The sequence below is a fragment of the Drosophila takahashii genome, chromosome 3R, assembly GCF_030179915.1.
Source record: "Drosophila takahashii strain IR98-3 E-12201 chromosome 3R, DtakHiC1v2, whole genome shotgun sequence".
Classification (NCBI taxonomy): domain Eukaryota; kingdom Metazoa; phylum Arthropoda; class Insecta; order Diptera; family Drosophilidae; genus Drosophila; species Drosophila takahashii.
Genome location: NC_091681.1, coordinates 17,592,603 through 17,616,794, shown reverse-complemented (window position 1 = coordinate 17,616,794; position 24,192 = coordinate 17,592,603). Strand labels below are relative to the sequence as shown.

The window sequence follows — 24,192 nt, the reverse complement described above, 5'->3', positions numbered from 1 at the left end:
GCGGGAGAGAATCAGTCCCCCAGAGGTGTAGATACAAAAGGCCCATGTAAGATATATTAGAGGGGGTGGTGGGAGAGCGAAATCGCTGAGTGGGGCCTTTGTTTTGTGAATGAAAATGAAATGAAAATTCTCGCCGTACATATGCCAAGCCCGCGTCTGCAGTACGTCAGTACAATTTTAGATCTCGAGCGAGCGAGTTCGGCCGGAACACAGAGAGATACAACCGATGAAAGCCGTATTTTTTGGGAAGTAACGCAACGCGGACTCAGATTGCCCCCAAGGAAAACCCATTTTTCGTCGCAGTGCAGCAGAGGATCATGTACATTTACCCGAGCTCCCCGGAATCAGCATCGTCCCTGCAGTCCGAAGAAAGTGCGGCCATCAAGATTCAGGCCGGATTCCGTGGCTATCGAGTGCGCAAGGAAATCCACCGATCCAGCAAGTCCGCCAATCCTCGCCTATCGACCAACAATTCCAGGAGGAACCAGCGACAGCGTCCGAAAAACAACGCACTCATGGAAAACCAGGCGAATTCGGGAAAACCCCGCACCGTCGATCAGGAGGCGACTTCCGAAAATGGAGGAAAATCCGTGGAGGATCGCTGTGCCACCAAAATACAGGCGGGATTCCGGGGATTCCTGGTGCGAAAGAAGCAGAAAATCGCCACCGATGCGGCCGTGAAAATTCAGGCTGGCTTTCGGGGATTCAAAACACGCAAGGAGCTAAAACAATGCGAGCCCATTGTGTAATGGTTTTTTGGGCGTTGTTCCACATCTATGATTTCTACTGTACATACAAATATGTGTATTCAAAACCTACCGTTTAGTTCAATACGTGTCGTGTAAATAGTTTAATATTAACTTATAGCTTCCAGAAGAATAAAATACTCTTACTCAAGAAACCGCAATCTTGAAAGACAACATTATCCATTAACGATATAAATTTGTTTGTGTTTTCTGTAGGCCTATTTTTGGTTAGCCGTGCTGTATGTATATGCTACGAGTACAGTGAATAAACATTTCATCTATCGAACATATACAACTTGTACTTACACACAGGATGGGAATTTTCCAATTACAACCAAAAAGAAAATTAAATACTACATGTAATGCTTTCTTCTTTTTTTGAGAGCACTGATCTATACAATTTTAAAATAATACCTGTCTAGCGACAGTATTCATTAAATTCCGTACAACGACCCAAGGTGCACACCCATCTCATAAATCTGTCCGATCCGTTTAATGTTTAGAACAAAAGTGGCAGCCATCCGCTCATCCACAGTCTGTTTAAATTAAATACGTTTAAATGGGGGAAAATAAATGTTATGATTTACTCCCGGAAGCCTTTCCTTTCCGCTTGTTTGATAACAAAAACATTGTCGATTAAGTATATATTTTATTTAGATATAGTTCAGCGTTGATACTTATAGACTCGTGCATTTTCATTTATTTTCTTTTGTTCGCCTCGGCGCTTTTTATACGTTTTCGCATATGCTTGGGTATAACTCTGAATACCTCGCAATCAATTTGCACGGGCATTGAGTTCTGCCTCATCTTCAGCCACTTTAATTCCATGTCGGCCTTTGACTTTGTCTCACCTAGAAATAAATTAATCTTTGACTTCTAATAATAAGTTAGTGTTGTGATTAAACCAAAATAGATTACAAATTTGGAGAAAATAAAAAAAATTTATAGTAACAGCAAAAAATTACAATAGATTATATTTGGCAATGCCAAACGAATCTCTTTCAAGGGGTCTAAAAAATGGATAAATATAATTTCTTAAAAATATGATCTTAAATATTATTGCATTTTTAAATCTGACTTACCAACTGTTTTCTTTTTCTGTGGCTTTGAGCTTTTCTGAGCCTTTCCCTCACTGCTGATCACACTGTTTTCATCATCGGGTGTGGAATCATTCCGAAGTGCATCCCCGCGCTGCAACTTTTGACGCCTGGCGGCCAGATTGCTCTCTAAGCTAATGCCTTCCATTTTCCGGTTGTGACTCCTGCGCTTTCGAGTGTGCATCCGGTAGGCAGCCTGTATCTTCTTGGCCGCTTCCTCCTCGATGAAACGCTCCAGGGACTCGCTGATCGCATCGTTGCCGAAGGACGCCTTGGTGTCCAGGGTGGATGACTTTGTTCCGGCACTTGCTCGGCGCAACCGTCGCCTGGTGAGGAATCCCCGAGCTCCCGCCTGAATCTTGGTGGCGGCCGAAACAATGGTGGATTCCGTTTCGGTGGATGTGCCCATGGCGTCTGCCATGGCCGTGTCTATGTCAAAGTCCTCCTTGCTGCTCTTCCTCGGATCAAAGTAGTCGGAATCCGTTTCAGACAGCGAGTAGGCCATCATCTTCTTGCGAATGTTCTCCGAAGTTTCGTCGTCCAAACAGAAACTATTCGTGTTGTTAATGCCCTGGTTGTTTTTTCCCATTTCTCCGTAATTCAGGGCATCATCAATGGTCACGGATCTGAAAAGACCCCGCGGATCATCACCGGCGATGGTGTAGTGCCTTATTAAATGGACTCTTCCGGATTCTTCTTCGTTGAGCAAGTCTTTGTCCTGAATGTTTTCCGATTCTGCCTCACCAAAGACCACGGAATCACTTTGAGCTGAGCTCTCCCGGGTCTCGTCCCTCTGCAGTCGATTGTAAACGATAATATCTCCATCCTCGATGTCCATGCTAGATTGCTCCTGCAGTAAACTCATGGGACGCACCACGGGCTCATCAAAGCTGGGATCTGCCGAAGGAAGTCTCTCGTGGGACTTGGAGTCCCGGAACTGAGACATTTTCTCAATCACTTCCTCTGGCTTGGACAATTTGACGGTGGCCTTGTCTATGGTATCTGCGGATAGCGTATCCAAACCAATGGTTTCGGATACTGAAGAATCCGTGTTTTCAGCTTTTTGACTAGCAACATCGGGTTCTGATTCGCCTTCGGAAAGATTCACCAGTGAAGCAGACTTCTTTATACAAGGTTCCTCTACAACTTCTTCAAGAAGGCTAGCACTGGGAAATGGACCTTGCTTGGATGAATACTCAATCTCATTCTCCAGGAAATTATTAACCAGTTCTTGAGTTGAAACAATATCTAAAGCTGACAAAATTTAAAGGTTACGTTCAATTTAATTACAGAAAAGATCCTATTACAAACTTACACTGAACGATTCCACCAAAATCGGATTGTGATAGAAGTAGTGGATCCTCCACCGAATCAAGCCCTTCTTCAGCTGCCTCTGTTAAACCTGCTAAACCAGAAGAGACTGCATTATCCTTTTCAGATTGTACGCCTAGACTCTCATCGATTTTGGAACTGCTAATACCAGGAGTTAATTTGGATTCAAGCGAGCCATGCGTTCTATCTACTGTTTCAACTGATTCTACTTGCGTGCTGGTGTCGAGCTCAGTTTTACTTGTGATTGCATCTGGATCCGGATCGGTTGCCACCCCAAGAGGTTTCTCAACGACTTCCTGGCTTGGTATTATACGAGTTGACCCCACAAACCATTCGGACTTTGGTTGGATCTTCGACGCATCTTCGCCTGGATCTTCGGCGGCTTCTGGAACCAAACTTTCTGATGGTGTGGTGCCTGCAGTTGGATAATTGGAGGTTTCTATGGCCGTTATTCGTGAGCTGGTAATGGAGTCTAAGGAGCTCTCATCAAAATTTTCAAGCTTTTTTCTTTCCATATATTGTCTGAAAGCTCTTTGTATTATTAGAGCAGCACTAAACTTTCTTTCAAGTTGATCCTTTAATGGATGATTTGTAATAAGTTCATCTTTATGTTCAATTATTTCGGTCTTATCCTGAACCGAAGTTGTATTTGCTTCCCCACCTTTCTCTACATCGTTTATCATTTCAAGCTCATCAGCTGATTTCGATGTAAGAATTTGTTTTGAAATAGCTTCCACAGGAGTTTCCTTTTTCTCTTCAGACAGCTTTTTAGTAATATTTTCTGATTCATCTAAAGATTTTGACAAATGAATTGGACTCGAACTGACCTTCGAAAGATTCTCCAATTCTTGAAACTCATCCGATTTTAACTCTTTTATTCTTTTTGGTTCATCAGCTAGGATTGAAATTTGAATTGGGTTTGAAACGGTTTCCTCAACTGGCTCAGCATTTTGAAGTTCATCTGTCTTTAGATCATTTAAAATTTCTGGGTTAATGGTTGATTTCAGAGTATCAATTGAGATCGAACTTTGGGTCAAGGCCTTTAGTTCTTTAGTCATTAAATCATCAATTTCTTCTGGTTTATCGGTTAGCTTTGACGAATAAGTTAGACTAGAGTTTCCTTGCACTGGATTTTCAACTTCTTGTGGCTCGGACTTATCGGATAATTTAAGATACCTTCTGTAAGCCCTTTGAATTTTTTGAGCAGCTTTATTTTGCTCAAGTTCTGTATCATCTGATGATTGTATTTTATTTAAATTATCATATTTTCTCTGAGAATATTCCCTAAATGCCTTTTGTATAACAAGTGCAGCCATTTTTTCTTCTTTAGTTCTTTCTTGCGGCAGAAGTCCATTTGCAGATTTTATTTCCTTAGATTTTTCAACATATTTTCGATAGGCCCTTTGAATTTTCTTAGCAGCACTACTTTCTTTAGATTTTTGGGAGATATCTGAGGAAACTTTTATAGACTTTATCCTTAGAGAGTTCCTAAGCCACTTTTGTATTATTTTAGCTGCCTGATTTTGCTTTGTAAAATTCGATTCTTTGTTCGTTTCACTTTTTAAGGAATGTCTACTCATGAATTGTCGGTATGCTCTTTCTATGATGAGCACAGATCTTGTAATAGTTAATATGTCGGTTTTATAGGCTGCTTCAAATTTCTCACTATTACTTTTTGTTGACTTTGTTTCTTCTCGATTATCTTCGACTGTATCGACAGGTCCATTTAGTTCCAAAGCCGTTCTTTGATTACTGAATTCAGTGGGCTGCTCACTTTCATTATCCAGTTCCAATATGGTTTGTAATTTGGAGCCACCGGTCTGCTGGTACTCTGGATCGCCCTCAGAAACTTCAATAACCTCAATTTCCTCTTCGTTGGAATCAACATCCGATTCGGATGGGATATCTTCGTTATTTACCGCCTTTTTATTATTATCTGTTTTTGATTGATCTCTAAACTTTTTTGGAATTTTGTATTTGGGGTTTCCATCATCGGAATCAAAGGAAACAAAAAATGAAACAGAGTTCTTAGCTTTCGGTATTGTGGGTTCTATGATTTCCTTGGGAGTATAGTAACTTGGAACTCTTTCTGCGATAATAATGGGTTCCTCTACAACTTCAGCTGTTTGTTCGTCCGTGTCAGATTTCTTGGATTGAACTGATGTTGGAATGGATTCCAAATCTTTATCAGAAGCCACCTTGGGCTCCACATAAATATCATACCAGGCGCCATCGTCGTTGGGAGTTTTGAATGACTTGAGCTGCAACTCAGCAATGGGTGTGGGTACGAGACGCCCCGACGTTAAGGTGCCAATATCTTTATCTTTTACAATGGGGTTAGATAACTTCTTGGTGTTCTTTTCAATCTCAATATGGTTAGTAGGTAAATTTTGGGTGCCAATTAATTGATTAGATACAAGCAATGAAGAGTTTTTCTGCTAATTTAAAAACAAATTTAAAAAGTTTTCAATTCTGATTTCTTACCAGTAATTACTTCGGTATTTAAAGGAACCGGTGAGTCGCTTTTGGGTGTTGATTCTGCATCTGTGTTGTGGATATTATTGAAAACCAAACAATACTATTATCTGTAAACTTACTGTCCTTATCCTCGACTACGGCAGATGTGCTTCCAAAATCTGTAGAGTCTTCTTTTTGCTCTAGGTGTAAAGTATCAGTTGCACTAGTTTTAGTTGGATGTTCAGAAGAATCTCTTTCAAGATGGGCTCCTGTGTGTCCTTCGTCCTTAATATCTTTCTCCAAATCAGATTCCAGTTCTAGGGGAGAAGTTTGCCTTTATTGAGAAACTAAAAATTAACTAAGGTTGAACTTCTTACTTGTATGATCCACACTTTCTTCACTTTCAACTTCTGTACTTTTGCTCGTAGCGGTCTTAGTTATGGATTCAGAATCATAATCTTTAATGAAACGATTAAATTAATTTAAATTAATGACGAGAAGAATAATGCGTAATGGAAAATTACTGTCTTTATCAGGTTCAGCAGTAGGTGGTACTGTAGATTCCTCGCCAGAACTATCTTCAGTTAGTATGTCTTTCGATTCTTCTTTATTTGTTTGGGCAGTTATGGATTCGTTCTTACTTTCAGCAGACGATTCCACTTTAATGACAATAGTTGTTAAAAATCAATCCTCAGTAATGTGTAAATAAATAAATACTCACTAACTGCAATGGCAGTGTCTCCCATAGATATTTCTTTACTGTTACTATTTGTTGGATATTCAAGAAGCTCCTTCTCACTTTTTGAAGTTTCTCCTAATGCACTTGATGAGCTCTTTTCTAGTGAGGTCGGCAATATTTTTTCTATTAAATAATTTAAATTAATTACTATGTAAATCTTAACATATTTAAATCACTTACCCGTGCCAACAGTTGTTTCATCAAGAGAATTTTGAGTTTTGTCGTTTGTGTGTAATACTCGGACTAAAACGAGATTAGTAAATAAGATCAACCTAGAATGCTAAGAAGGTTGTATAGGAAAATACCTTCTGAGTCCTCGGGACGGACACCATTTGCTTCTGAAGATTCATTAGGCAATTTTCCATCTTCAACTTGCACAGATTCAGGTTTGATTGGAAAACCTTCTTCATCCCATTGTTCAGTTACATTTCGGGATCTTTCCGATTCGTTAGTTGATATTTCAGTTTTACCTGCAGTATTCATTTCTTTAGCGTGCTCAGGCTCTGAGTCGATAGGGAAAGTTTTATTTTCCGATTGTTGGTTATCAGCTTGTGAACTTTCTGGTTTTTCAGTTAATATTTTAACTAGTTCTACAGCTTCGTCCTCTAAATTAAGAGTTTCATCTTTCTTTGGTTCAGAGTTGATTGGTAAAATATCATTTTCAGATTGTTGGTCTTCAGCTCGTAATATTTCTGATTCTTCAGTTAAAATTTTATCTAATTTGGCAGATTCAACCTCTAAACTAGGATTTATATCCGTTTTTGGTACAGAGTTGATTGGTAAAGTTTCATTATTGGATTGTTCGACTTCAGCGCTTGAACTTTTTGGTTCTTTAGTTAATATTTGATCTAATTCGTCAGCTTCGTTCTCTAAATTAGGATCTACATCTTTCCTCGTCTGGGAGTTGATTGGTAAAGTTTCATTTTCGGATTGTTGCTCTTTAGCATGTAAACTTTCTGATTCTTCAGATGATATTTTATCAAATTTGACCGGTGAATTTTCTGATTTCAAATTTATATCATTCTCTGGTTCGGAATTTATTGGTAAAGTTTCTTTATCGGAATGTTGGCCTTTCACTCGTGAACTTTCTAGTTTCTCGGTTGACACCTTACCTGGATTTAAAAAAAATCGTTATCAAGTATTTTTTAAGAAATAAACAGGACTATTTACCATCAGTGACAGCGTCTTCTATACTAGTTTCTATATTCTGTTGGAGCTCAGTTGCGTTGGTCTTATTCTCTTCCTTTGTATCACTTTGGGCATCAACTCCTTCAAAATTAAAAAAAATCAGTAATGTTAATTATCATTTCGGAAATAGAATATCCTCCTCTATCTCAATGCCCTTCATATTGATTCATACCTTCAAATTCGCGTTCCACTGATGTGCCCGATGGATCTTCCACTAAAAGATGTTCTGAAATTTGTAAATTACCCACTGAAATGTTATTGCTAAAGGAATTACTTACGTTCTTGTACTATACTCTCTCCCATACTGTCATTTATATCTTTAATAGGCTGCTCATCTAAAAAATGTTTAAAATTACATTATTGGCCTTACAGGAGTATTTATATATTTGTTTGCTCACCACTAAATTCCTTTGAATTTGAAGGGCTGGATACATTTTTCTTGTTTTTTAAATCAATGCCTTCAGTAAAGACATCAAAATTATGGGAGTCATCATTGGGCACTTCGCCTTCAGATGGGACCATTTCTTCAGTCATTAAACTTTCAGATCTTATTGGTATGGTGTCTTGTTGTAATAGTTTCAGGATACTATCTGTTTCTTCTGTTGCATCATCAGTTGGGACTTTTTCTAGATTAAGATAGAAACATGTAGTTCACTTTAATAAAACACATTAATTTACTTACCATTTGCATGGTGCAATATTTCCATACTGTTTTCACCATTTTCTTTCAAAGGATCAGTTCCGGCATGAATTATTAGTTCGCTGTCTCTTTTATTTAGTTCTAGGTCATCAATTGATTCACTTTTCATCTGAAGCTCTATAAGCATTTAATTGGTTAGTAGCTGAGAAAACGTTTACAGATTTAATTCTTACTTGGCAAATCAGATTTCTCTGCAATATTTGTAATATTAGGATCTAGCGGTTCATCTTTGGTTACACTAATAGATGTCTTTATCATTTCTTTGTCCTCAGTGATGGGATCTTCTAAAATAAAGAATTATTATTAACGTTATTTTTGGAACTAAAACTTATAATTTTATTCTTTGTACTTTACCTATTTTGGGATCCTTATCCGAAGTGATTTCTGGAATTGATGCTTCCTTTATAATTTTCTCTTCTGAGCTTGTCGACCTTATTTCACCTTTTGTATCCGACTGGGTTTTAGAAATATCTTCCATTGCTGGTATAGTGTCCAGTGATCCATCTACTTTCAATTTTTGTTCATTCCCTTTTTGAATTTCATCATGATTAATTGGTTTTAAGTTTGCATTACTTTCGTTAGTGAGACTGATATCTTCTGTGATCAATGATTCCTGGTTCTCCAAATTTGATTGAACCATCTCTTTATCTTCTATGCTTCTTTTTTCTCTACTCTTTGGAGTTGTTTCATTTTCATCTTCAACTGATGAGTGGTTTTCTTCAGTTTGAGTTTGCACTAGAGTGTCAGCAGATATTTCCAAATTTTTATCGTCCAAAGGTTCAACAGGAGACTCTATAAAAATTAAATTATTCAATTATGCACAAAATTTATATTTTCTTATAGTACCTTGCTCACGAATTTCTCGATTATGATTGACTAAAACCGTTGTCAAACTATATATTTCTACGTTGCTCATATATTTAGATTCTTGAGCCGTTGAGTCGCCATTCGTTGAATCCTTAGCTGAATCATCTATTGAAAATAAATGTAAAAAATATTGTTTATATTTCGATAAAAGTTTCTTACCATTAGAATCGTGGTGAGTTGGTATAGAATCTTCTAAAAGATCGTCTACATGCTCAATTTCTATCGAAACCATTGGAGTAACTTCTTTTTTAATTGATGTTTCTGTTAATTCGTTTTTAGATTTTATAATTTTGTCATTGTCTAAAATGTTAGCGTCTTCTTTTTCGTCATTTTGCACATCCTCATCATGTTCCTTCCCATCATCACTTTCTCTTTTCTCAATAATATTTTGAAATTCACTGTCACCATTTTCTTCTTTAATTGATTTTGTGCCAAAGTTTTCTGTTTTTACTTTATCATCATTTTTGGGTTCTATATCTTCTGAAGTGTGTTCTGTTTTGGGCTCATCTTGGGTACTTGATTCTACATCCAAGCTGGCATTTTTGGTCGAAAATTCCGACTCCAGTTCTTCATTGTCCTTTTTAGTTTTTAGTTCGGCTTTAGCTACAGTTTCAAGTTCTAGGCTTGATTTGTTACTTTTAATTTCAGGTTCAAGATCTTGACTAGTTTTTTTTTCATCCACTTCGATATCCATTTCTTCACCCAAATCTTTTGATTCGTTGTGAAAATCCTTAATATTTTCCAAGCTTGGTTTGCGAATCATGTTTTCGATTAAAGCACCGCTAAGAATTTCTGAAAAAGTATGAACACGTTACGATTAAATCGTTTGATGGAAAAGAATTAGCATAGTTAATTACCGCTTTTCCGTAGATTCATCGATTTTTCTTGGCCTTTAATGGTTTCCGCTGAATACTCCTTCTCAAGGCCGGCATCAACGTTTTTGTTCTCCACTTCCTCGTCCTCGTGAATTATTTTCTGATGGACTCGTTCCTCGTAAGTGGCCATTCCCAGCTCAGTGGATTCCGTGGAAAGGAGGGCAGTGGAGACGGATGTATAGGACCCAGTCTCGGAGGCATTGTCGTTGAGTTCCTCGGCTTGATCGGCGGCTGAGGAAGCATTCCTTTTGGCCCTATGTCGGGCCACCATCCTTCTGAAGGCCCTCTGGATTATGATGGCGGCTGTTGCTAAGGATACTGGGTCGCTTTTCAATCGATTACGCTCCTGCTTCTTTTTCAAATATATGCGATAATGCCGCTGAATGACGACAACGGCTTTCATGTAGTCGCCGGTGTTAAATTTACCCTTCGCTTCTCGGACGTCACGTGAATTTTTAAGTTTCTCCACTCGCTTCTTGGCCAAAAAGCGACGCACTTGGCGTTGAATCAGCAGAATTGCTGCCACATATTCCACGCTATTGCATTTGTCCTTATCGCGAACTATTTTCCGTTCCTTGAGAAATCGGCGAATTTGTCTTTGAATTATGACAACTGATTGCAAATAGGTAATTCTGCTGGAAAATGTTCTCTGGTCAGCCTCAGCTAATTTGGTATCTGTGTATCTGTTTTCCACATCCTTGGCTTTCCCACTCAGTATTCGTCCACATTCGCAGGTTACCTTCGATCCGGGAGTTACGTTTTCTTTGTCCTTCAATGACTTTTCGTACGTCGAATATTTGGTGTACTCAATTCGTCCCGACTTTTCCTTTTCCTTGGACATCCTTTGAAAGTACTCCTGTGCGAATATGTAAATATTTTCGGGTTTCTCCCTTAGAACCGCCTTTATAAATTGCTTTATTAGATCGGTCAGTGTTTCTGGGATTATATTGAACACCAGCGAGAGGGGAACCTGCTGGCGAACTCGGTTTTTCATGATGGTTTCATAAGTTTGCACCGGCTCGTATTTTCGCACCATTTTCTGTGATTTTTCACCAACAATCACGTTGAAAAAATTGGCCGAAAATCCATACAAGTCGGCCGGCTTTTCACGTAACACCTCCTTGGTGTAGACCTTCATTAGGTCCCGCAAACCCTCGGGAACCCTTGGTAAACTGGCAGCCGTTGTCATTTTAGTATTTCAAGCACCATGCATCGGAAAATGTTGAATCAATACTGACCAAGGAAGGTGTCCGAATGTGCCTGGAAACCTCGGCAGTTAGGAGTTGCCATGTCAACACCTTTGGTGCCAAAACATATCACCAGCTGACGTCGCCTCCACTTGTTGAATTAACATAGTTCACGGGATTATAATAATAACTTTGGGGTTTATTCTTGGATTCTATATATATATGTTAACAAGTAACAGAACAATAATGACGTTAATAACGAAAAGGTGACGCAGAATTTATAATCCAATGGAAACCAATATATATTGTATTGTTTGATTTAGTAACAGAATACAGAGTACAGATTTTAATTCCTCAGGGTCGCTTTTACATATTTTAGTTGAACCAAGAAAATATCTTATTTTAATTATTTCATTGGCTTTACTAAACTATGTATAAGCGGCCTTAAACCACGGTATTTTTCCAAGTTAGTTAACATCCTCAGATGATTCCACGATTCTACAAATGATTGGAATATCGTCAGCATGTGTGTTGTCATTATCGGTTGGCTTCCAAGTCTCGCGGATAAAGTCATTTTTGAATTTTTTCCAGTCTCGAGTTTTGAGATAATGAGTGAATAGCGCCTCCCTCGATGGAATCATGCACTCCATGTACAACAGCCTGCGCTCCCAAATATTTCCTGGATTTTGTTTCTTCTCCAGAAGGAAAAATCTTGGAAGTGTTAGACACTGAACCGTGGTCCTTGCCATTATCACTCGGTGTTCCATTTTTTCGCCCAAGCCGAAAATTCCTCCAAAAGTTATGGTACCAACATCGATGAAATGACTTTCGAAAACAGATGCCTGAAATGGGAAACCCAAGGTGTGTAAATAATTTTATTAATATTATAATTTTATATTTAAGAACATAACGAATATTTCCTGAAACTTACGGATGAATATTCACTGCTCGAGGTCGAACTGGAAAGTGACGATGAATTAACACCACTTTCATTGGGAGCACTTTTTTCTACAATACTATTAAACATAGGAGCAGTTTGTTTGCCCTCTGAGTCCGAATCGTCGGAGTGAGACGAACTTGTTTCAACCTCATTTTCATCCTCAAAAATTTCCCAATAACCTTCATTCTCTTCTTCACTGATTAAATCATTTCCGGTTTCAGTAAATACAGAAGTCGACGATTTTCGATTAGCAGAACGGCGCCATGTAAAACGCGGTTTGGGCTGATGCATTGATTTAATTAGACCGCAAGCCTTCTGTATATCTTTTAATTGCATTTTACGCATCTGTATAATTGTAAAAAAATTATTACAAAATCAAAAAATTTAAAAAATTATAAAACTTAAAAAAATCAAAATCTGTGTAATTGTTAAAATAAAATATTACAAAATCAAAAACTTTAAAAATTATAAAAATTAAACAAATCAATAATCTTTCAATGGTTTTTAAATCCCAATAACATATTTCCTATAACTATTAAGTATACTCACCGTACGATTAAGTGTATTAGCCTGTCCATTTTCCTTGGTACTGCTACTGGAACTATCCACAAGATCAAGAAGATTTATTTTTGAGACATTTTCGGATTTACTTGGGCTAGAAAAGGTGGATCTCACGCCTTGTCTGAACATACTGGACACATCACCTTCGGTCGTTGGCAGAAGTTCAAAGAACTTTTTCTTTTTTTTCTGACTAACCTAAATAACCAAGAGTAATTATATTAATTAGATACCATCTATAATATATTCTGATCTGCTAACCCTTATGTTCAGGCACTGGAGTATCAGACATTCTCCGCTGACCACGAAATGGACATTTGTCATTGACCCTATATCATCGCAGAATATGGTATCCAATGGCTCAAACTGCTTTAGCCTTCCGAATCGGCAGGCTTCCACGATCTACACCATATTTTTATAAAAACGAACTTACATTTAAAATATTTTAAAGAATACTTATTATTTCAACTAAGTGTTTTATGATTGATTTTTGAATGTTAAATGCTGGTTATTAAATTCTAAATATTGAATGATGCTTTTAATTGTTTATGTAAAATACTAAAAATGAAAATTAAATATTGCTTTTTTTAAATGACTGTCGTTTAGATTTATAAACTAATGGAAGAATATTGAATATGTAAAGGGAATGATTGGTTTCTTTTCCTCGTTTTTCCATCACTACTTTTATTTTTAGCTAGAGACCTCAAAAAAAATATTCTCTTGTTTCTACTCGCCTGGTCATCGTCGAGAAAATCAAAGTAGTCCAGTGCCTTGAGGGCCCTTTTCTTCTCGTCCCAAATCTTCGTCATGTAGGGCCCGAGAATCGGCGCAAAGTCATAGTCGAATAGCACCAGCAGTTCGCAGTAGGCTGCAAAGTGAAGCGTTCAATAGTTACTGGCGAACTGGCGAATTGGCGACTCCCTCGAATCGGGCACATGGAATCCAATCCATGGAGCTGGTTTTTCGGTGGCGTGCATCTGTTTTTTCAAAAAGATTGCCAGCACGAGGAGTAACAGGCACAACAGCCCAAAAATCAGGCCCAATGACTGCGCCAAAGGAAGGCGGGTGTTGTTTTGGGCCAACCTATATAAGTATTTGACTGAATTTACTTTACTTTACTACTGAATACCACGGGGAACTCGTGACGGACGCGGGACGGAGGGTATTTTGTTATTCATTTTGATTGAATCGAATTAGGACTTAACGTTGTTTATTGCTGATTAAATTGGTGGGTACAGGCAATCGCAAATGAAGCAACAAAACCAAACAAATTCCCAATAAACACAATCGTACATATCGCGTGCCAGGGCTATGTATTTCCCATTTATTCCGACATGAGCCGCAAATGTTGCAGTTTACCTAATTCATTTTCTTATCATCTTTAAGTGTGATTAAATTGGCAGAAGAAAGTCCACTGATTTGTGTTATTTTTGAGGTATTTTTTTTAAGTTTATTTAAAAATGTGCATAATATAAGAAGGAACATTAAAAGTTAAGCTCAGATAAGAGTAAATTCTTAGGAATTGTTTTTAAACCGTACTGCAGTGATAACGGCTATCATGCATTAAAATAAAAATAAACGCAATAAATCAATGTAAAGATTTTTACTTACTTGCTGCTTTGAAGGTGTGGGTTCGCTTGATGCCTTCCAGTAGCTCCACATCTCCCATCATATCGCCAGGACCCAAAACGCCCTGAACCACCTTTAAAAACAAACCAATAGGATAGCCATTTGCTAACTAATTTCAGGTCATTACCTTTTTGTCTTCGTTTCGATACATATGTATTTCTCCTGATATTACAAAAAACACGGTTATGGGAACATCCGATTGTCTCATGATTTTGCGGCCTGCATCAACGGGCATGAAGCGAACCACAGGAACTAAGCGGGCTCGGAGTTTCTGAAAGGATATCTGTTATTTTATATTACTCTTTAAATCTGTCTTTATCTTACTGGAGCAAAACGAGCCAGGCATCTGAACCTTGCAAACATCTTACACAATTTCATTCTTTCCGGAATTGTACGTACCACGTGCGGTGTTCGAATTAAAGATTTGTCCTGCCACAAAATATTTAATTAATGCATAATCTAACTTCTAGTTCTAACTTCTTTATACCGCTGCAGTGAGAAAGCCCGCTTTGCGCTTGGCTCGAACTCGATTTGATATGCTTCTCATGACGCTTGAAGAAATCCTTGGATCGTCATCGCTTTCCTTCCACGGATCATTTAGACTCACCATGCGAACAACTTTCTTGAACAATGCCTTGAGAGCCTGAATTCTTTTTACCTCTGCATTGCTCTTAAAACGCCTGTTCATTTCTACGACGGAAAAAAAATACAAAAAAATAAATCGAAAAATGTAGCTGAACAAAAAGTGTTTTATTTTATTTTTTTGACACTATTTCAAATTCATTTTGAAATATTGTAAAACGCGCTCTCATCTATATTCTACAGGGACCGTAACAGTTATAAGTTTTACTTTAAAAGTCATCGATTAATCGTTATTCAGCACCTTTTATTTATAAGTCATGACGTAACTGTTATTTCAGACTTTTAAAATAAAAGTCAGAAAATAACAGTTATTTTTTGACCGAAAAAATAAAAGTCCTCCGTAACTTTTATTCATGACTTTTATAATAAAAGTCTAAAAATAACTGTTATTTTTAGACTGAAAAAATAAAAGTCAAGATAACTCTTACGAAAAGACTTATAGTAAAAAAATCATTAAATAACTTTTATTTGGTGATCGAAAATATATAAGTCTTAAATATCTGTTGCTCAATTGGAATTGGAATTTTAAAGGTTGCAATTTGTACTTATACACATGAATTCTTCAACATAATAAGACCGCGAATTCTTCAGACCTAGAGAAACCATTAATGACCATGGTAACAATTTTTAAAGTTCTGACCAATACAGCCATTCATAAAGTCATAAACATAATAAGACCGCGAATTCTTCAGACCTAGAGGAACCATTAATGACCATGGTAACAATTTTTAAAGTTCTGACCAATACAGCCATTCATAAAGTCATAAACATAATAAGACCGCGAATTCTTCAGACCTAGAGGAACCATTAATGACCATTGTAACAATTTTTAAAGTTCTGGCCAATACAGCCATTCATGAATTCTTCAACATAATAAGACCGCGAATTCTTCAGACCTAGAGGAACCATTAATGACCATGGTAACAATTTTTAAAGTTCTGACCAATACAGCCATTCATAAAGTCATAAGCATAATAAGACCGCGAAATCTTCAGACCTAGAGAAACCATAGGCTCTTACATAGTAAAACTTTTTCACCAATCGAACCCCGCAGTGCTACCGAATATGTTCAATATTAAAAATGCATTTGACGTATTTTTATAATATAAAATTTATATTTCATTGAATTTGTTGTTGAGTTTTACAAATAATATTTTTTCAAGCGACTCAGGGCTTATGTTGCTTCTTAAGTCGCTTAAAACTAGTTTCAGTGCCGAAAACGAGCGCTCCACGCTCACTTGTGTGGCCGGCACTGAATGCACGACCCTAGCCAGTTGATATAAATATGGCAATTTAAATTTAACCTTCTCCCAATATTCCATTACGTCAATAGTGGTATCGATTGGCTTAGGGTAGTAGCTTTCAATTTCCCAATAAGCTTCTCTGAGTTTGGCTCCTACTTCGTCACTACTATCCTCTTCATTAGATTCGCTAGGTATTGAATTTAAAAATTCATTTAGCAATGATGATGATGATGATAATGATGATGATGATAATGATGATGATGATGACGATGATAATGATGATGATGATGATGATGAACTTTTGGTTGGTGAATTTACCTATAAAAGTTGTAAAATTTTGTTAACAACGTTTTGTAATCTTTTCATGTTTACATACAAAATTTTTAACAGCAAATATTTGCTGCATGAGGTCCTTTAAATGACGTACTGCGGATATTCGGTTAGCTTCATTCTGTCCTAGAACTCGCCGAAGTCTAGGGTCAAGGAATAGGCTACAGAGAACCACAGAATTGTTTAACAAAATTTCATCTCTTTTTTCGAGGCACTCGGCTAAGAGATCGCTGCAACTATTTTTCATAAGTTTAATATTGAGCTTGAGTTCAATCCACAGCTTGTTGAAGTCTGCCATGTATAGCTGGCTGCTTTGCAGTTTTTTTGTGGCTATGTAGGCGGGCTTAAGTGTTGCTACCAAGGTCTTCAAATAGTCCCAGTCCTCGTTCGCCAATGGGGTAGGTACATGCATCTCACAAAGCTCCCTTAGATTTAGAAGCTGTTTCAGCATCGAGTATGTGGAGTTCCACCTAGTTGACACGTCCATAGGAGGTTGCGTAAAGGATCCATTCATTAGCAGGTTCCTGTAATTATCAAATTTAAAAATTATCTTTAAATAATGTAAAGAATTTGATTTTTAGTTACCTGTAAGAAGGGGTTCTTAATTTTTTTACTAATGTCCTGGCATTATCAATTATTTGGCATGATTGTTGGTCCATGAAGTCCTTCACTGCTAACTGGAGAGTGTGTGCTGCACACTTTACGGACTTTACAGAGTCTATTGAAACTCCTTCAAGTATGTCCATTTCATCATCCCGGGAAGCAATGTCACCTTCATTATCTTCGCAAGTATTCAACAGCTCCACTGATTTAACCATGTTGCGTCCATTGTCAGTCGTAATTGAGAAAACTTGGCTTTTACGAATCGCAAACTGTTTTAAAATGTCGGACACTGTGGCACTAATATTCTCCGCTGTTGATCGCACATTTAACTCTATTATTGCAAGAGTATGAATTACAATTTTGCTTCCATTATAGTACTGCAAGTTTACGCCAAGAATACTTCGATTTAACCTGGTAGCTCCATCAATTTTTAGGGACACCATCCGATTTTTCAGGCCCGAAATCATTTTATTTTTAATGCTGTCGTATTTGTGAGATACCAACTCTATTATATTTCGCGAAGAAATTTTGGGGATGTTCACGCCCATAAAAATTTGATCCGTAAAGAATTGAAATGCCTTCGAGTCAAATAGAGAAAATGGTACTTTTTCGGACGTTACTAGCTCTACGCAAGCGTCCTTTACGTCTTCCGCCGCAAAACAAACGGAAAATTTAATTTTTTTTTCGGGGCTTTCATCATTTTTTTTTTCCATTTCGTCGGGTACGCTGTCTCCATGAACTGACTCCAGATGGCGCCTTAAGTTCGTGACAAAATTTCCGAAAAAAGTTTTGTGGCAAATTTTGCATACCGACAGGTTTTTTACGGAATCGAATTCAAAAAAATTTCGATGAATTAAGTTTTTCTTACGACCCATTTTTAGTAAAAATTTATGACAACCTTTTATGTTGAACTCAACTAATAATGTAACGATGTACAACAAAACCTTTGACAATAAAATATTTGAATAACATATGAATACTCGATTATGTATACGCATATTATTCAATGTCGCGCTAGTAATTATCAAGGCTCGCTATATGAGTTTATGACATCATGAATGGCTGTATTGGTTAGAACTTTAAAAATTGTTACCATGGTCATTAATGGTTCCTCTAGGTCTGAAGAATTCGCGGTCTTATTATGTTGAAGAATTCATGAATGGCTGTATTGGTTAGAACTTTAAAAATTGTTACCATGGTCATTAATGGTTCCTCTAGGTCTGAAGAATTCGCGGTCTTATTATGTTGAAGAATTCATGAATGGCTGTATTGGTTAGAACTTTAAAAATTGTTACCATGGTCATTAATGGTTTCTCTAGGTCTGAAGAATTCGCGGTCTTATTATGTTTATGACTTTATGAATGGCTGTATTGGTCAGAACTTTAAAAATTGTTACCATGGTCATTAATGGTTCCTCTAGGTCTGAAGAATTCGCGGTCTTATTATGTTGAAGAATTCATGAATGGCTGTATTGGCCAGAACTTTAAAAATTGTTACAATGGTCATTAATGGTTCCTCTAGGTCTGAAGAATTCGCGGTCTTATTATGTTTATGACTTTATGAATGGCTGTATTGGTCAGAACTTTAAAAATTGTTACCATGGTCATTAATGGTTTCTCTAGGTCTGAAGAATTCGCGGTCTTATTATGTTGAAGAATTCATGTGTATAAGTACAAATTGCAACCTTTAAAATTCCAATTCCAATTGAGCAACAGATATTTAAGACTTATATATTTTCGATCACCAAATAAAAGTTATTTAATGATTTTTTTACTATAAGTCTTTTCGTAAGAGTTATCTTGACTTTTATTTTTTCAGTCTAAAAATAACAGTTATTTTTAGACTTTTATTATAAAAGTCATGAATAAAAGTTACGGAGGACTTTTATTTTTTCGGTCAAAAAATAACTGTTATTCTCTGACTTTTATTTTAAAAGTCTGAAATAACAGTTACTTCATGACCAATTTCAAAAAAGTTACAAAAATTTAGGTCATTGCGGATCTGAATAGACCGCATTAGATTGGTTATGTGACTTTTTTCTCTGATTTTTAGTGGGATCCGAAGTGCAAGATTTTTTTGATTAAAAATAATAAAATAACTGTTATTTTCGGTCCCTGATATTCTAATAAATGGAATTAATAAATATTAATAATGTGATTATCATAATCTGTATAGTTTCTTATTATTGGAGATTACATTTTAAAATAGGCGACAAATTAAAAGCACCAAGGGAACTTATCGCAAGTTCTCAACGCCTCGGGAAGCCTTCGAAATGATCAAGTGCATGTCATTTTCATTCAAAAATAAACTGGATCCATGTGCCAGGAAATTCCGTTTAGATGTGAGTAAAGTCAAGGAATGCAAAAGTTCGCGTTCGACCTTCGATATCTTGGAGCCCTACGGCAGGGAAACTCTTAAACTGAACATCTCCCATGTGCCCACCATTGTGTTTGAGAATGTGAGTAAAAATAAATTAAAATAAGTAATAATTTATTTTAAAATGTCACTTTAATTTACTTTTTAATTCTCAGAACTTTGATCCCAATGAACAGCATAGCTTGCGCACCTTCTTTCGGTCTAACTATTGCGTAAAATATAATAAGAAGTTTAACATTATTCTGCAGGACTGTTCCGAAATTCTGTCGTATTGTAAGTTATATAAAAATTGCGCTTTGTAAAATGAACCAAGAGCAATAAATAAGAATTACACTTGGAAAACCCAATGTAGTAATTAAATGGTGAAGGCCTTTTTTTAGCCTCTATCATGTAAAAGGATCTCGGAAAAGTATAGTACTAATCCTATAGTCCTAATACTTTTAATATTAAATAATAGGAATTATTATTTCAACAAAGGAACATTAAAACCTAAAAGAATAATATGGCTATCAAGATACGTACTTTTTTTTGGAGATGGAATTTTCAAATAGGCGCCAAAGAAGCCGCAAAGAGATGGAATCTCAAGACGTGAAATTCTGAAGGTTAATAAAAATTTATGGCTTTCATGATATTTAAAAATATCATTCTAGTTTGAAATGTCGGCACGTGTGGATAAAACAGTCCGCAGAAGGGCAAAATCAAAATGTATAGTGAGTTCAATGAAATTCGGTTTTTATTTTGGGGTTTCAATAAAAATCAATCTTTTAGTTAATCAACGAAGAGACTGAAAATGGATCTAGACAGTTCAAGAGCAAGGTCGCAATAGGACTGCGGTCAATTCTAATATTTGTGACAGCCTCATTGATAACAGCCATATTTTTAGAATGTGTGCCCCATGCCAAGGTGTTTCCATGTTGGTGGAGTGTCAGGAATCACGAGCAGCATGCCACGCCCACATTTGCCCTATACTTAAAGGGTTCAAGGGAGATTCATTTGGAGAACGTGGTGAAGGTGCTCAATAAACTGGGTTACCAACGAGTGGGAATCAATGACAGTTGGAATCTGTTGTGGAGCCATGACTATCCCTTTTTAAAACTACCTCTTCAAGAGTTGGGAAAACCTCAAGTGGTAAACCATTTTCCGGGCTGCGGATATTTGACGAACAAGGTGGATCTGAGCACTTCCCAATTGCCGTTTCAACCGCGAGCATTTCGACTGCCAGCTGATAGGGATAAGTTTTTGGAGTACGCCCATGATCATCCCGACGCACTCTTCGTTCAGAAGAACAACAGACACCGTCAGATAAAGATTAAAGAAATTAAGGAAATTGATCTCCAGTCAAATGATTCCTTTGTGCAGGAGTTTATCCAAAGACCTTTCCTGGTGGATAATCACAAGTTCGATATAGGAGTTTATGTGGTCATCACCTCCGTTAACCCATTACGCGTGTATATCTATACTGGCGACATTAGGTTCCGCTTCTGTCCCATAGAATACCATCCTTTCGATGCTGAAAATGTGGGCAAGTACGTGGTCGCTGGTGATTTCTTAAATCCTTGGAAAATTGCAGCACTCGAAAAATATCACGCTGTCTACGGAGGCAATAGTCGTATGTCGTTTGAGGCCTATGTTCGCGATCAGGGCAGGGATCCATTCAAGATATGGCCCCAGGTCGAGGAGATTATCCGTAAAACTGTTTTGGCAAAGGAAAAGGACATAGTGAATGCTTTGCATTCGTTTAGCACACACAACTTTTTCGAACTCATGCGATTTGATCTATTCATCGATGAGGATCTGAAAGTTTACCTTATGGAGGCCAACATGTCTCCCAATCTGTATGGAAACCAGATTAACCATTTGTTTGAACAAGTACTGTACAGTGCCTTTAATCTGGTGGGAATTCGTTCAATAAGTGCAACAGCAGGCATTATGTAAGTAACCTTACTTTATATTTTGAAATATATTAATATTGTACGATATTTTTTCAGGTATGGTGAAAACAATACATTGCTTACAATTGATCAGAATTTGGCCACTGGCTTAAATCAATGTGCTGAGCACAACTGTGACCAGTCCTGTGAAAAGGATGAATGTGACCTATGTCTAATGTGCCTCAATGAATTGGAGAAAGAGACTCTGCAGAACGCTTATCAGGAGCATTTACATCGTGTTTCCATGAAGCGAATTGTTCCAAAACCCATCGTAGATAGTTATCCTATTTAAACCTAATTCTTATACTAATATTGTTATTTTCAGCTCGACTTGCAAAAGTTTAATTTGACGGAAGAAACCTTAAATATTACTAAAAGAAACACTTGGATGATGCGCTGGTTCTATGAAAAATGTCAATACGATATTACTTGGTGTACTCAGAACTAATAATATAAAAACTTAAAACTATAATTCGTTTAAATAACCGTTAAAAATTTCCCTTACCCTTCCGCCAGAGATGCCACTTTCAAACTCCCGCCATCAAAGGGAAATTTTCAAACAGCTGGCGCGTTGGCGCTTCGCTTTGAATGGCAAACGGGAAATTTCAGGTCGGTTGCCGTGGAGATCGCGACTAAGAAAAAGGTTGTTTTAAGTTAGTCGCTTGTATTAGCCTTTTAAAATAACAATTTAGGACTTAAAATGGATGCCAGTGTGGAGGATAATGCCCCCAAGCCAAGGGAATCGGAGTGCAAAGTGAGTTTGTCTAAAAATAGAGGATTTCCCTTCGATGAGCAACTGAAAACTTTCTCTTTTTTTGTCTTTAGTTGGCCAAAACGGAGGAGTCCGAAAAGCCAGCAATTAGCATTGGATTACTGCCGATCATGATATTTCTGGCCGCCACGGTGACCACGGCGGTGGTGGTGGAACTCCTGCCGCATGCCAACAAGGTTTTCCCCTGGAAATCCACAAATTCTCTGGAGGATCAGCGCCCGCCAGCGCCCACATACGCGATTTTCGGCCGGAGTCCCACGGAGGAGCACCTGGTGCATGTGGTCAGTGTGCTGCACCAGTTTGGCTACCAACGAGTGGGCGTCAACGAGAGCTGGAACCTCCTGTGGGCCCACGATTATCCCTTTCTCTCGCTCGCCAACCTCAAGAATCTCGGCCAGCATCAGGTGGTGAATCACCTACCGGGCTGCGGCTATCTAACCAACAAGGTGGACCTGTGCACCACCAAGCTGCCCTTCCTGCCGCCTGCCTTCCGATTGCCCGCCCAGCGGGAGGAGTTTCTCGAGTATGCCCGAGATAATCCCAAAGCACTTTTTGTCCAGAAACACAATGAACACCGGCACATCAAAGTGCGAGCTCCCGCGGACATAGCCTACGGATCCAACGACTCCTTTGTCCAGGAGTTCGTCCAACGGCCATTCCTCGTGGACGGTCACAAGTTCGATATCGGAGTCTATGTGGTCATCACCTCGGTGAATCCCCTGCGTGTTTATATCTACACGGGCGACGTTCTATTTCGGTACTGCCCCGTGAAGTACCATCCCTTCGATGCCGAGAATGTGGACAAGTACATTGTGGGCGACGACTATCTGCCCACCTGGGAGGTGCCTTCGCTGCGCAAGTACTACAATCGCTTTGGCGGCAGCATGCGCACCGTTTTCGAGGCCTATGTCCGAGATCAGGGGATGGATCCCGCCAAGATTTGGCCCCAGGTGGAGCACATAATCCGCACAACGATTGCGGCCAAGGATCGGGACATTGTGAATATTCTAGGCTCCTACAGGACACATAACTTCTTCGATCTGATGCGATTTGATCTGTTCATCGACGAGGATCTAAAGGTCTTTCTCATGGAGGCCAACATGTCTCCCAATCTCTCTTCGGCTCATTTCAAGCCCAATTCGCTTTTGTACGAGCAAGTTCTGTACAGTGTGTTCAATCTGGTCGGAATAAGGCCACTAACTGCAGCAAGTAAAAGCTTGTAAGTATAAAATATAGAAATTCTTAATAAGTTAGTTAATGATTAATGATTGAATTCCTTACAGGTTTGGTGAAAGCAGCGAAATGATCACAGCCGATAAGAACCTGGCCACCGACTTAAACAAATGCGCTGCCCACGACTGCGACAAGTCCTGCAACAAGGCCGAGTGCGATCTCTGCCTGCAATGCCTCAGTGGATCGGAGTACCGAATGCTGCAGCAAGCTCATCAGGAGCACTTGCATCGCGTGGACATGAAGCGCATTTTCCCCCAACCAATTGTACGTAGAATATTCACCATAAATCTGAGCCATTAACTAATTCGTTTATTTTTCACAGCGGGATCTGAAGAACTTCAATCTGAATGCGGAGATTACTAACATGTCGAAGAGAAACTCTTGGATGACACGCTGGTTCTATAACAAATGCCAATTCGATGCTGCCTGGTGCAATTAGATAGTAGTAATTGAATATTTATGTAAATACTTCTTGCGACTTGGTAACCTCTTATGCTCAGCATTAGTAAATTGGCCACCGATTGTGCTTAGTTCTAAACGGAAAGAATAGAATGTTGTTAGCCATGCAGTCATTAGAATTCAGTGCAAATTGTGAACTATTTTTAGAACTCCAAGCCGGAGCTTGCTCTGCTCTGTGGTGCTTTAATTGACAATGAAAACATGTACAAAACCGTCCTTAAATTAATTCGAATATTTACGTCTAAAATTACTTAAGCAAAAAAGGCTATATTTAAAGATTTCATTAT

At 38.0% G+C, this 24,192-nt stretch overlaps 5 protein-coding genes across 14 annotated transcripts; 3 read left to right on the top strand and 2 right to left on the bottom strand.

Annotated features, from left to right (window-relative positions):
- The first annotated feature begins 149 nt into the window (after positions 1–149).
- Positions 150–1,032, top strand: LOC108062792 (abnormal spindle-like microcephaly-associated protein homolog). The gene has a single exon (XM_017149613.3). It carries the CDS (start codon positions 318–320, stop codon positions 747–749), a length of 432 nt encoding a protein of 143 aa, XP_017005102.2. The 5' UTR covers positions 150–317; the 3' UTR covers positions 750–1,032.
- A 283-nt stretch (positions 1,033–1,315) lies between these two features.
- Positions 1,316–11,327, bottom strand: LOC123002379 (myb-like protein X). 10 transcript variants are annotated; one of them, XM_070216285.1, is made up of 21 exons: positions 9,984–11,327; positions 9,286–9,918; positions 9,106–9,231; positions 8,614–9,051; positions 8,433–8,543; positions 8,242–8,376; positions 7,958–8,185; positions 7,838–7,894; positions 7,732–7,785; positions 7,542–7,640; positions 6,677–7,483; positions 6,552–6,614; positions 6,354–6,494; positions 6,157–6,291; positions 6,010–6,090; positions 5,773–5,949; positions 5,670–5,719; positions 3,324–5,613; positions 3,159–3,263; positions 1,829–3,097; positions 1,316–1,597 (listed from the first exon to the last, which is right to left on the bottom strand). In XM_070216285.1, exons 1-21 carry the CDS (start codon positions 11,188–11,190, stop codon positions 1,446–1,448), a joined length of 8,358 nt encoding a protein of 2,785 aa, XP_070072386.1. In that variant the 5' UTR covers positions 11,191–11,327; the 3' UTR covers positions 1,316–1,445. The 10 variants fall into 10 exon arrangements, with proteins under 10 accessions (XP_070072386.1, XP_070072387.1, XP_070072391.1 ...); XM_070216286.1 differs by having other exon boundaries at positions 3,159–3,248; XM_070216290.1 differs by lacking the exon at positions 3,324–5,613 and having other exon boundaries at positions 3,159–3,245; positions 5,660–5,719.
- A 138-nt stretch (positions 11,328–11,465) lies between these two features.
- Positions 11,466–15,128, bottom strand: LOC108062828 (uncharacterized). Its single transcript, XM_070216291.1, has 9 exons — positions 14,803–15,128; positions 14,640–14,744; positions 14,443–14,586; positions 14,298–14,388; positions 13,421–13,554; positions 12,948–13,088; positions 12,678–12,884; positions 12,120–12,473; positions 11,466–12,030 (listed from the first exon to the last, which is right to left on the bottom strand). The coding sequence occupies exons 1-9, from the start codon at positions 15,001–15,003 to the stop codon at positions 11,656–11,658; spliced, it is 1,752 nt and encodes a 583-aa protein (XP_070072392.1). The 5' UTR covers positions 15,004–15,128; the 3' UTR covers positions 11,466–11,655.
- A 4,313-nt stretch (positions 15,129–19,441) lies between these two features.
- On the top strand, positions 19,442–21,733 carry LOC108062826 (probable tubulin polyglutamylase ttll-15). Its single transcript, XM_070216571.1, has 5 exons — positions 19,442–19,592; positions 19,666–20,112; positions 20,161–20,220; positions 20,279–21,441; positions 21,499–21,733. The coding sequence occupies exons 3-5, from the start codon at positions 20,167–20,169 to the stop codon at positions 21,731–21,733; spliced, it is 1,452 nt and encodes a 483-aa protein (XP_070072672.1). The 5' UTR covers positions 19,442–19,592; positions 19,666–20,112; positions 20,161–20,166.
- Positions 21,734–21,935: 202 nt separating this feature from the next.
- TTLL15 (tubulin tyrosine ligase-like 15) lies at positions 21,936–24,192 on the top strand. The gene is made up of 4 exons (XM_017149660.3): positions 21,936–22,195; positions 22,267–23,432; positions 23,497–23,710; positions 23,769–24,192. Exons 1-4 carry the CDS (start codon positions 22,142–22,144, stop codon positions 23,883–23,885), a joined length of 1,551 nt encoding a protein of 516 aa, XP_017005149.2. The 5' UTR covers positions 21,936–22,141; the 3' UTR covers positions 23,886–24,192.